Below are 13604 nucleotides of genomic sequence, written 5' to 3'. Positions count from 1 at the left end.
GGTGGTGTTGTTCCCCTCGAACCCCTCCCCCACATACAGAGCCACAATGTGGTGAAACAGGTCGCCCTATATGACGAATCCTTAAGGCTCCACCCCTTATAACAGGAGCAACAGCTCTACCTGGGATGCAGAGGCAAACAAACACAGGAGCCTGTCAGAATGAGGAGACAGAGAAGTATGGCCCAAAACGGAGAACAGATCAAGGTTCCAATGGGAGAACTAAGACAAGGAGATAGCCAACCTCACAGATGAGGAGATAGACAACCTAACAGATTAATAATTCAAAACACTGGTGATAAAGATGTTCACAGGCTTGACAGATATGCTTGAGTATGGCAGATGCATAAGGGAAGAAGTGAAGGCTATGCTAAGTGAAAGAAAGGAAAATCCACACAAAACCAATGGTGAAGAGAAGGAAACTGGGGTTCAAATCAATCATTTGGAACATAAGGAAGAAAAAAACAATCAACCAGTGCAGAATGAGGAAGCAAGAATTGAAAAAAAATGAGGAAAACTTCCCAAATTTTGCAAAGGAGATGGACATACAGGTTCAGGAAGGACCGAGGGTCCCTGGCGAGCTGGTCCCAGAGGGGACAACGCCAGGATGCATCATGATTGAGATGCCAAAGGTGAAAGATAAAGACAGAGTACTGGTGGCAGCAAGAGAGAGGCAGAGTTGCCTACAGGGGGCTGCCTATAGGACTATCAGCTTATTTCTCAGAGGACACTTTGCAGGCAGGAAGGGACTGGCAAGCAGTATTCAATGTGATGAAAGGCAACCTGCAACCAAGATTACTCTATCCAGCAAAATGGAAGGGCAGATGAAGTGCTTCCCAGACACAGTGAAGCTAAAGGAGTTCATCATCACCAAGCCATTATTATATGAAATGTCAAAGGGACTTACTTAAGAAGAAGAAGATCAAAACTATGAACACTAAAATGACAACAAACTCACAACTATCAACAACTGAATCTAAAAAATAAAAATAAAATCCAACTAAGCAAACCAGAATAGGAACAGAATTATAGGTATGGGGATCATTTGGAGGGTTATCAGCTGGGAGTGGGGAGGGGGAGAAATGGGGAAATGGTGCAGGGATTAAGAAGCATAATTGGTTGGTACAAAATGGACAGGGGGAAGTTAAGAATAATACAGGAAAGGGTGAAGCCAAAGAACTTATATGCACAACCCATGGAGGTGCACTAAGGGGGTTGGGACTGCTGGAGGGAATGGGTTACTGAGCGGAGGGGAGCAAAGGGTAAAAAAACTGGAACTACTGTAACAACATAATAAAATATACTTTAAAAAAATAAAAATAAAGGTATGTATATATTATGTGTGTATGCATGTATATTATATATGTAATTCATTGATTTTAGGTTATCCTTCGTAAACCTTTTCTTTATTTTTCTCTCTTGCCATCTTTCACTGTTTAGTAGTACTCTAGAAAATATTATATTGTACCTGGTCAGAAACTGAATACACATTATTCAGTTCATCTGCTATGTGCTTTTTAAATTTTGAAAAGGCAGATATACTTTTTTCTGTTTGGTAAATATTGAGGCAGCTGCTTAAAACTGGGAGATAGGGAGGGGGGGTCTAACCATCAGAACCCAAAAGTTTTGAACATTTACCTTCATGCTAGTAGTTTTTAGAACAGCAGCTTGATGTGTGACTTTTTTAAAGACAGCATTTTGATATAATTAACTTAGAAAAGTGCTGCATTTACAATACTGTGATTAAGAAATCTGTTAGCCTTCAGCTCTTTTCCAGCTGTTAAGAACATAGCCACTTTCTGATCCATTGAATGCTGTCTTGTCAAATGGAAGCTATAAGCAAGCGCCCATAGAAAAAAGTGCCTCAGAAATGTAGCTTCTTCAGATAATATGTGATCTTAAATTAGTGACTACCATAGAACTGGAGGTTAGCCCTCCAGTATTGAAATGCAGGTGAGTACTTTCCACACACAAATGAAATAACCAGGGACATCCCAAGCTTCTGAGGTACAGGGAGTTGGGCCATGCCCCATTTCCTGCCTCATGGCCAAACAGCCTGTCTGCTGCTAGCCTTCCTGACTCAGTTTTATCACCACTGGTGCCTAAATTATCGGTTTGTCTTCCCAGCCAATTTCTCCCTTCTCTTCTGCTACCTATTCTTCTGGCCTGACATTACCAAAAAGTCAGATAACACTTCTGATTGACAAAGCAACAATTTCAGAATGTCAGGTGTAATCTCTGAGTCTTTGACTTTGTTTTGGCTGCTCCCCTCTTAATAACCATATGTTCATTCTTTATAGATAAGAGTTTTCTTTTTTCTTATTTCTGATCTTCATTTCATTCTAGATACTAAAAGATCCTAAAAGGCTCTTCATTAGATTAAAAAAAAGTTTTACTGTAGTTAGGTAACCCAAGCAATTACTAATAAAGAATGTAACTAGTAAGGTAATAACAGTATTTAATGCCTACCATTTATAGAATATTTTATGTGCCAGGTAGAGAGCTAAAAATTTCACATGCATTAAAATTTTGTTTTATATGTATAGATATATAAATATATATTTATATATCATTTATTTAAATTTCTAATAGAAGAGCCAATACATAAAAATACTTAGTTAACAAAGCTGAAAAAAAAAATGGGGAGGAGGAGTCGTTCATATGTAATCAAGCAAACTGGGACTTGGTCACATAGCATCTTAATACATGACCTGACAATTAGTGTTGAAGAAACAGGTTTTTATGTACAGGATTCCAGCCTTGGGGGGTGCTGAGAGCCTGCTGCTCAGAGTCCTATTGTCCCATGAAACCCAGCACTTCCCTTGATCCCCAAATGGCTATAAGCCAAAACTATGTCCAGAAGTTCCCCATATCCTTTTCTCTCCTTAAGCCGGCTGTGCAAACAGGTCTCCATCCCCTCTGGACTGTGCACTTGTGGGTTTCAGAGTCACCATCCTCTCACAGCAGCTCTCTCCTTCAGGATTTGGTGTATGTTGTTCTCAGCCTTCATGTAGTGGTTCAGGAAAACATGTACCATGTTACACTGGATCGTGATGGAATCCAGGGAGGCACACACGTTAAGCAAGTGGCTTCTCTGTACATCCTTCAGAGAAGCAGAAGTCTGCAACTTCAGCATTCCTGGTCTCAGTTCAGTTCAGCTCCAAGTATTTCCCACAAATCTGTACTGGGTTAGGCAGGTCCCCGCACAGCTTCATCAGCTCTCTCCTTCCTCCTGCATGGCTTCTTCCTCCTGTTTCAGGCCTCATTGCGGAATCCCACTACAGACAGCATGGCTGCTGCATCCTTACTACCCCAGGCCACATGGAGGAATCCCTTTCTCAGCTCGCCCTTATTTTAATACTCAGCACAGAACTTGATAGTGACCTAATCTCCAGCCCCTCCTATGATGTGCTGTTTTTGCCAGTTCCCCTGTATCTTTTACCTTCTTTTGGCTGCCATCTTTAGTCAGAGCAAGAGGTCCCCGTGACACAGGGGCATCCATCCCCCCCCCCCCCGGCCGTGTTACAAGCCACTATACGCTCTTAGTCATGTACATATTTCACTCTTCAAGAAAAGCACAGCTATTAACAAACACCGTGTCATCCACTTTCCCTTCCCCCAATTTAAGTTTGTGAGGCCATTGTAGAGAATATTTCAGGGGACCCCCGCTTTGCAGCCCGTTACACATACAGACTTCATATAAGTACATGGATGCAACATGTTTTTCATAAGAATATTTGATTCATTGTCTCAAGAGTGACTTACCTAAATTGTTATAAAATACAAAAATTATGATAGCGTAACCTTGAATTTAGAAGATGATATTATGGAGACAGATTCTGTGGCTTTAGGCAAGGTCTTAGGTGTCAAATTATAGCACTCATCAGAATCACCTGAAGATCTTGTTAACACAGATTTCTGTTTGTTGTTTTTATTGAGGTATAATTGAAATTAACATGTTTTAGGTGTACAACATAATGATTCAATATTCGTATATATGGCAGGTTGTTTTAACTAAAAGAATTAATTTATATTCCTGAATAATCTGACTCCAAAGCTCATGTTCTTAATCACTGAATGCTCCTTCACCAAGGCCTTAAATAAACGAGGCTGGGTGGAGGGCAGTACAGGCTGCTGAGTGGGAGAGAGATTAGAGGAAAGATCGCAAAAGTAAGCAACTCTTCAGACTAAAAGACTAGTTATTGGCCTCAAAACATACTCAACCTGACTGTTCTTTCTGTCTTGCATCTTTTCCCTTTTTGTTTGACTTTTAATAGAAAACTGTCTTAAAGAGATACAATTTTATGAAGAAGCTAAAAGAACATACTTTTCTAGTGTAGATTATAGGTAGTAAAAAGTCTAGGTAGATGAAGATGAGAGTGCGGCAGAATAAACTGGATGAAATAATGGTATTTCCTTGTTAACTAGTATTTTTGAAAATTCCTTAAGTAATTAAAAGAGTTGCTTAAAAGATTTGCTTCCTCTTTATCATTGCACTATAGATAACCTGTAGCCATCATAAATTAAAGTAGAATTTTATTTTAATAAATTTTGCAGGACATCACAACTGTTATATTTCTATCCAAATCTTATTAGCATTGAAACTCCTTCCCTGTAGTACAAAGTGGCTCAAGTACGAACTTCTAAAATTTAGTTTGAGAAGTCAATAATGCACCATAAGCATTAAAGAATTGGCTTAAAATTATGTGAACGGATATGCTTTTAAAATAACAAAGCAGTGTGTTTGAGAGGTTAAGTATCAATATGGCCATGCCCTGTACTATAGCTATATTTGAACAATTGTGAAAAGTTCATGGAGTATCAGGAGTTGATGGCTGCTGACCAGTGCTGTATTCTTCTTAGTAGAGCCCTTCCTAGTGACTGCCTGGTTCTATACTTGCATCATACCAAATGAACAGGACACTCGGCATGTGTCAGAGAGAGTGATGTGAAGAAGGGTGGGGCAGAGGTGGAAAAGTTTGAAACCTCCTATTCACAGGAAAGGTGAGGTTGGCAGGCTGGGACAGCAGGAGGCATGTAGAAAGCAGGAGAAATTGTTTCAGCATGCTGGCTTTTAGAATACAGTTCTTCTTACTCTAGAATCTGTATAGAGACTTCCCACAGACACTCATCTGCTTCCCTTGCCTTTTTATGAACTAAAGAAATCTGGTCACCTGATAAAAATGCTGGTAAAATTCTGACCCATCTTCCTTCCTCAAAGCCCAAAAGATGCCCTAACATACCCTTTGCCCAGGTCTCCTTTTTACTTTCCTCTGTCTCAGTCCCATGAACATTCATCCTTGCTGATTTTCATTTCATGTGATAATGGGGTTTCTGCTTTTCCCCCCAGAAGTCTCAAAGGCAGAGAACTAATAATGATGCTAATGCTGACATTTATTGACTGTTTACTTTGTGCTAAGCACCATGCTAAGCTTTTACTTACACTGCTTCATTTAACTCTGAAGTTATTATTATCCCCATTTCATCAGTGAAAAAACAGACTCCAAAACAAGTAATTTGCCAAGGTTACTCGGCTTCTCGGTGGTGGATCTAGGATTCACTGTGGGCATTCTGAATCCAGAGTCCACATCTCTCTCAACCTGCCTCACCGCCTCCCATAACTGGAATCACTTCCTAAATTAGAGGCTCCTTTTCAGGCAGCAGCAACCTTCTAGCTCCTTTTCTATTCTGTAAAGCCCTATTTGTTAAAAATGGATGAATGTGAAATTCAAAAGTCACAAATTTGATAGGGAAAAATAGTTAAGTGTGTAAACAACACTGAATAGCTATCTGTGTGACAGGAACCTAGGAATTTCTAAAACACCTATAATTACCTTTTTCTTGTCTGTTGCCTTGTTCTGCGTATTTCTAGAGGCTAGCATATAACAGGTGCCATATACATATTGCATGAATGATTCTGTTAGGTACAGAAGAATAAAGACTGTTAGAATGACCTGTGTTGGAGCATAAATATAGCTTAATTTTATAGAACTTGGGGGTTTTCAAGGTTGAGGTGAAACAAGAGGGTGGAAATTTGCCACTGAAAGAATATGGAGTACTTTCAAGGTCCATATCTATATCAGTAGGTATTGAGACTCTGGTATTTCATAGGTATTGTTATAAGCAGATGTATAACAGTGTGCAAATCAGGCAGAGTTCTCCTGGAGACTACTATCTTTGTGAAACAAGATATTTAGTTTCATTTTATAGCTGAGCAAATTAAGACAAGAGGATAAATCTCCCAAGATTATCTGCTAAGTCTTTGGTAGATTGATGTCTTTAAATCATTGTCTACTGCCATTTAGCAATGAAATCAGCTTTAAGTTATTGAGGTAGGAGTTATTTCTAATCTTATCCTGGTTAATTTTAATGACTAAAAATATTATGCATTGTAATACTTCTGGCGGTGTTTGTTTCTAACAAAATAATAACTCAGCTTCTCAGTTGTAATTATTTTAAGGTACTTATTACCATCCTTGGTTAATATCTAGAAAGTAGTACTAGTCTGCCAAGAGTATAAACCTAAATTGTGGAAATATTAGCAGCATCAGAGGTTAATGTAATAGATTTTCGTCTGAAAGAAGGAAGGAAGTGAGAGGGAAGGAGGACTGGAGCATGTGAACAAATGATCATTCCATTGAATAATCTTATAATTTAGCAAAACATTGGGCTTTCTACCAATGTCATTATCACAATAATTTATCAAGTAAATCCATTTGTGCTAATTAGCAACTAGTGAAATGGAAGGAAAGGAGATGAGGTTTTTCTTCTTAAATTTTAAAATCATGATCCAAGAAGCCTTGGGATACATAACTTGTGAGATGTACAAACTGATTTCATTGCACAAGTTGACAAATTTTAAGAAGTACCATTATATGCAAAATAGGAGCTAGGTAATAGGAGACAACTAACTCTAAAATAAATTAGTGAAATGGTCTCTTATCCTCAAACTTGTTAGGAAGAATTGGCATAACTAAGAAATCTATTTCTGCCCTGGCAGGTGTGGCTCAGTGGATTGAACACCAGCTTGCAAACTGAAAGGTCTCAGATTCGGTTCCTGGTCAGGGCACATGCCTGGATTGCAGGCCAGGCTCCAGTTGGGGAGGTGGTGGGGTGAAAGTGCGGAGGCAGCTGATCAGTGTTTCTCTCCCTCTCTTTCTCCCTCCTTTTTCTTTTCTCTAAAAATAAAGTGTTTTTTTTTTTAATTATTTCTGAATAGTATCTAAATAATTTAATGTAAAATGAAAAATTAGAAGTAACCCAAATGCTCACCAGCATGGAAAAGAACCAGAAAATTGTTTACGCATACAATGAAATATTACCTTATAAATACAGTCGCAAAAGGATAAACTTCAGTGGCCACACTACAGTGTGGATGAATCTTAGAAAACACGATGTTGAGTGAAAGGCTTAGAAGGTTATAAGAAACATAAAACCCTTTCTAGAAAGTTAAAAACAAACTAAAGCTAGATCTATTGTTTAGACGTCTGTATATTTGTAATAATATTTTAAGAATAAGACAATGATTTATACCATATATAGAAATGATTACACACGGCAGGAACGATCCATACTGAGTTCTCGGTTTCTCAGAAAATGCCCACTTATTAAAATCCTGAGCTAAATGTATAAAGGTGACTAAGTGGAATATATGGTTTGTGAAACATTAAGGTGTAAAGTGTGGACACTGACAGTTGCAAGGTAGAGAAGAAAACGTGGACTTTGGGGCATCTACACAGAAGCAGCTTGAAATCCCAGATCTGCCTCTAACTTACTGTTATGAACTTGGCCAGTCACTTGGCTTAGCTTTGGTTTCTTTCTATGTAAAGACGAGATATCAATATCTATTTTTGCAGGATTCTTGTGAAGATTCGATAGGGTATATATAAAGCATCTTGCAGAAAATATAAATTCAATAAACGATAGTTACCTTAAGTTAATTTTTCCACATTGTATAACAGGGACATTGGGCATAACAAATCAATCTTTGTCTTGTAATAGTTACTGAGTGAATGAATATACTTTAATAGGAATATAACTTCTAAGTTTGAAATGTGGATCTTGTTTGCTTCAAATCAATCATATTGTGGAAAATTTGAGCTGTGTAAGCAGCTAAAATATAGTATTATTCAGTTCATCATCTTGGGTTTGAACTTCACGTAGGCCTATTAATTGTTTTAGGGCCACAGACTGTACACCAGCTCCTCACAACTATTTTACAAATATGTGTCTTTATTCACAAGTGGGATTAAATGAGAAAACAGTTCAATACATCTTATAAATAGTATATTTATAAGAAAAAAGCTCAGGCTAATATGTGTACTTGGTAAAGACCCACATGTAAAAACAGTACTAAGCAATACTTAGAATTATTTTATTCGTCTTCTACAAACATTGCTTGTTTGAGTAGTAAATTCATTGCTTATGGACAGTGAGTAACTGTTCACCCTGAAGACTTCAAGGGTGTTTACCTGCAAACAGGTATAACTAGATAGTGGAAGTACAGGTTTTCCTGCCTACCCACGGTTCTTATTTCTGAAATGGCTGCTAATACCTCCTCAAACTGATAGCTCTGAGAAAGTCATGGGGAACCAATGTGGGCAGGTTTTTGTCTCCGGGGCAAAAGTTTTAGTTGCTTTGGACTTCCCTCCATGTGTCCTCTAACTAAAGAAAAGGACCTTTGGAAGGAAAATGAACCGAGTTGCTTTGCTTATTAACCTAGGTGTTCTTGTCCTGGTATGTTGCAATCACCCTGAATCTCCTATTCAGGGGTTATTAGTAAATGCTTTTTGATTGGTTGGCAGAAAGGCTGTTTGTCATGGTTGATGACAGGCTGAATTGGAGTATGGGTGGGCCACAGGCAATTCCAAAGCATTCATATTTATTTATGTATTTACTGTTCTCCATTTTAAGAATGTATCAATGACCTAGAGTCTTGATGTCATGTGTACAGATAGCCACATCTGTTTGGCATTGTGCTTCTGGGAACTATTCAGCCTAAGTTTAAGTTCAAAGTTTAACGAGTGCTTACTATGTTTTGGAGTATTGCATGGCTTACTGTGAAACTATAAACTGTCCCCTTTCAGCTTTATTGTATAACATGCAAATATGTCTAGCTAGAAAAAAATCAAACTCTAATGTGAATGTGTTAAGTGAAGGCTTGTGTTCAATATTTAGATATGCAAACTCTGCCTCCTCGAAAAAGTGATCTTGTCTTACTGCTTCATGCCCAGTGCCTGGATCACTGCCTGGCAGCGTGGAGTACTCTCGGTGAATATTGAATGAATGAATGAATGAATGAATGAGTAGCTCTGGGTCCAAATGTAGGATAATGTTGGAAGAAATTTAAATAGAAATCAGTAAACTTAGAATATTTTCTTTTCCTCAGTAACTTAATGATTTTCTTCCTAATTTTAAGAATGCATATACTTATACATATGCATTCTTACATTGTACCAGTTTGCCTTCCTCTAACAATATGAAAATGCCTGTTTACCTACAAAATCTGATTCTTAGCATTTTTTGTTGAGTTTAATGTCACATTAGGGTGAAGCATTTATGAAATTTTAATATTCAAGAAGAATTTTTTCTTTTTAGTTTTTAGAAATTAATCAAGGTATCCCTCTGATAAGAAATCTCTAGAACGGAATAAATCATCTTGGGATATATTTCTTGAAGTTGTACGTTCCTCTTTACAACCAGACCCTTAAATTAAAAAAAAAAAAAAAAAAACAACCTCTTTTCAATGATCCAAAATGTTTTAAAATATGCTTTATTGTTTATGCTATTACAGTTGTCCCAGTTTCTTTTCCCTTTGTTCCCCTCCACCCAGTGACCCCCTCCCTCCAGTTGTCCCCCCCACCTTAGTCCATGCCCATTGGTTGTGCATATAGTTCTTCTCGACATCTTCCTGTCTACTCCACTCCCTCCTACTATGCTTCTTAATTCCTGTACCATCTCCCTCCCTTTCCCCCCTTCCACCTCCTCACTGACCTCTCCCCAAAATGTTCCCCATACCAATAGTTCTTTTCCCACTCTCGTTGCCTACTTAGTCTGCCTTTGTTTCGATTCCCTGGTTTCTGTTGTTGGTTGTTTTGGTACAGTTTTCATTTTAATGTTCATAGTTGTGATCCTCCTTCTCCTAAACAAGTCCCTTGAACATTTCATATAACAGTGGTTTGGATCTGATGAACTCCTTCAGTTTTACTTTGTCTTGGAAGCACTTTCTCTGCCCTTCTATTCTGAATGACAGCTTCACTGGATAGAGTAATTGTGGTTGTAGGTTTTTTCTTTTCATTACTTTGAATATTTCTTGGCAGTCCCTTCTCGCCTGGAGGGTTTACTTTGAGGAATCAGCTGATAGTCTTATTGGGACCCCAAAATAGTTTTTTTGAAAAATCTTTATCAACCCTTATCCTCTTGTTATTTCTGTAGCTCAGAAAGCAAGGTATAAACATCTCCTTGAATAATATATATGTGTGTGTGGGTGGGTGTGTTGGTTGGCTGGTTTAATAGGAAAATGTGCCCTTAGGGTGTTCCAGGACAGGAGTATTTTTAATATATAACATAGTTTTATCTTCTGATTAGAAACACAATACATGCTTAATACAGAAACTTGGTAAATACCACCACATCAATGGGGGGGGGGTGAAATTGACATTTAATCGGGAAGGAATTTTACTTTTTTAACTTTAAGGGATTTTTTTCTTGCGTTTCTGTCAGGCCTAAAATGTCAAGTTTTTGTACTTTGGAGAAGGAAATTACAAGTGCCTGAGAGTATAATATTTAAATTGAAAATCTGCTTTAGCTTTTCTTCAAACACCACCTTAAGCAGAATAAATCATTTTAATAGCTAGATATCCTATATAAGGTTAAAAGATAGAGGTTAATTATGTGCTTGTTAAGTTACTCTAATTGCCTCTTTTACCATCTTTGCTATGGAGCATTGCCCAGTATGGTCCTCCTGTTATCCAGCTCTTTCATCCCAAAGTGAGGGGAATTGATGAGGATATGTGCATTGTGTTATGTCTGATCACAGTTTGACTAGCACAGTCTGGAAGTGGGTTGTGCAGGATGAGAGCGAGCAGCCTAATTGCTCTCCCTGCATCAGCAACATCTATAAAGCATCCTGGGAATTGCTCGCCCTTCGTTCAGAGCAGCTGGTCACATGAGCCTGAATTTTCAGTTCAGTTCATTAGTCAGCCATTTTGGTCAACACCCTGCTTACTGCGCACAACCAATCCTGTCAGAACTCAGCATCCCAGCTCATCTGAGCAGATCCTGGAAGTGGTTTCTGCAGTTCAGGATTTCTTTTTTTTAAACTAACTTGAAAATATTGGTTTATTTTTTGTTCATTTTTTTTTCTCTTTTGTATTTTTTTTTTCTGCACAAAGAAGGATTTTTCACTTATACATGCAGAGGCCAGTTTTTTTAAAGCCAGCTAAGGCAGCATCTGCTGTGCAGGATTTAAAGCCTATAGCTCAGCTGAATAAGAAGAGGGTAGGGAGGGGAAGATAAAAGGCGAGAAGCTGGGAGAAGACAAGCATCATTTTATTTTGCTCTGTGGCAGGAACTGTCTATGAGAAAAGATAGTAGAGGATTGTTTATCTTAAACAGTTGGTTCTTAAACCATAAGATATTTTTCCTTGTGTGTGTGTTTTTTTTAACCTCCCAACCCCTTTTTTTAAAAGCTTTGTTCGAGAGCTTAGGGTTTGGGGAGTTTTGCTGAGGAGGTTTTATTTATTTTTATCAGGTGTGTGTGTTTGTGTGTGTGTGTGTGTGTGTGTGTGTGTGTGTGTGTGTTGGGGTCCCAGCTGAGTCATCATGTCTGCTTTGACGCCTCCAACCGATATGCCAACCCCCACCACTGACAAGATCACACAGGCTGCCATGGAGACCATCTACCTTTGCAAATTCCGAGTGTCTATGGATGGAGAATGGCTCTGCCTGCGAGAGCTGGATGACATCTCACTTACGCCTGACCCCGAGCCTACCCACGAAGGTATGGTCCGACCCTTCCAGTAGTATCTCTCCAGAAATCTCATCGTTGGGTCAGGCTGGGAGGGTCAGTGACAGGTAGGAAGGACCCGTACTTCTAAACTGTTACCAACCCTGGGAACCTTTCCTGCCTACCATCCAGTCCCCCTTCTCTGCTTTACTGGGATATAAATATCTTTCCCTGCCCCCGTGAGGTATCCTTTCAAAACATGCTGGTGTTTGTTTAGAGTTCTTTGTGTTTAAGCCTCTAAAGAGACTATTAGAGGCCACTTCACATCTGACCCTAATCAATAATGAAAAAGCTGTTAATTTTGATTGTATACTAAACTATTATAGAAATTGCAATGACTCTTTAATAGAATGAGTTAAGACAGCGTGATTATAGTTATACATGATACAGTTGAAACACTCTAGGGGTATTGTATCATCAGGATATAATGTTAAACAGGCTATATGATATCTAGAAAAATATCTTGTCAAAAAAATTTTTTTAATAATACAGATTATTAGGTTAGATGAGAAAGCAGTTTTACCTATGGACTCTTAAAAAAGCATAATGCCTGAAATGGTTAAACATGATTAATAAGGTAATCCCTACCCATGGAATCTTTTAGCCATTGCTTTTTGTGGTAACTGTGATGACCTATTTGAAATTTCCACTGTCAGTACCTTTGAGACCTTTGTGGTCTCTTGACTTGTGACTTTCCCCTAGAAACTCTAAATTGTGAGAGGTTTTCAGCTTCTACCCCTTAATTTTCTTAATATCATAAGGAGAGAATTAATTTGAGTCATAGCTCCTAATTATTTTGTTTTTTAAGTAGTAGTGGCCTCTTACCTAATGTTTGTTCTGTACCATTAAAATAATGAAGACAGAAATGCTTGCATATGAGAGAAATTTTTCAGAGACATCTTCCTGATGTTTAGGCGTATCATCTGCAAAACAGGGCAGAATGTAAATTGCACATAGCAGATAGCATTAGGAAAAAGTGATTCCTTGCCCTTGACCTTGCCTTGCAATCTTATCATGACTCAGATTTCACCATTGTGTCTGATAAGAATTTTATTAGACTTAGCTTTAAATATTAGAGAGGGTTAACATCAAAGCACACAAAACAGTCATTTGGAGTATGCCTTTAAGGGCAACATTTAAGCAGTTTTTAAGACTGCATCTTTGAACAACTGGTCTGTCAGTTGGGCACTTCCGACTCTTAAGTTTTAAAATGTGCACAAGCCTTAGAAGACATCAGCTTTCAATTCCATACGATGACAGTACTGTTTCAAACACACTTTAGGGATGAAAAATACATTTTTAGCAGGCTACCAAGAAGTCTTTTAGCAAATGCCTTGTATATCCCCATCCATTTTGAAAGTCACGCAATATGAAATACTACCTTAATTGTAAAACCCAGCGTGTCTGTCTCAAAAATAGTTTTGAAAAATTTGAGTACTTTGAGTATATATTTGTTTTTTGAGCAAGTATCTTGTGAGTGAGCAAAAATGAGCTATTTGGTTTATGTAAGCATTTTTAATGAAGAAATTTGTGACAAAGTTTATGAGGGCTTGCAACCTAAACTGTAAGTCGTCCATCCTTTGAATAAAGAAAACAGACA

General features: G+C 38.1%; 1 protein-coding gene across 5 annotated transcripts in view; it reads left to right on the top strand.

Moving 5' to 3' along the window:
* RUFY3 (RUN and FYVE domain containing 3) overlaps window positions 1-13604 on the top strand; it is a 71027-nt gene that overhangs the window by 7444 nt on the left and 49979 nt on the right. For 3 of the 5 annotated variants that reach the window (XM_090266789.1, XM_090266792.1, XM_090266791.1), the window contains exon 1: window positions 11784-11998. The exons of the other annotated variants lie outside the window; for them this stretch is intronic. In XM_090266789.1, coding sequence (XP_090122915.1) covers window positions 11821-11998 — 178 coding nt within the window. In that variant the 5' untranslated portion in view covers window positions 11784-11820. Of the gene's footprint in view, window positions 1-11783; window positions 11999-13604 lie in introns of those variants that run through there. 5 annotated transcript variants of the gene reach the window in all.

The sequence above is a fragment of the Furipterus horrens genome, unplaced genomic scaffold, assembly GCF_987537825.1.
Source record: "Furipterus horrens unplaced genomic scaffold, mFurHor1.1.pri manual_scaffold_2, whole genome shotgun sequence".
Classification (NCBI taxonomy): Eukaryota; Metazoa; Chordata; class Mammalia; order Chiroptera; family Furipteridae; genus Furipterus; species Furipterus horrens.
Note: the sequence above shows the minus strand (reverse complement) of the source record. Positions and strands in the feature narration are given on the sequence as shown.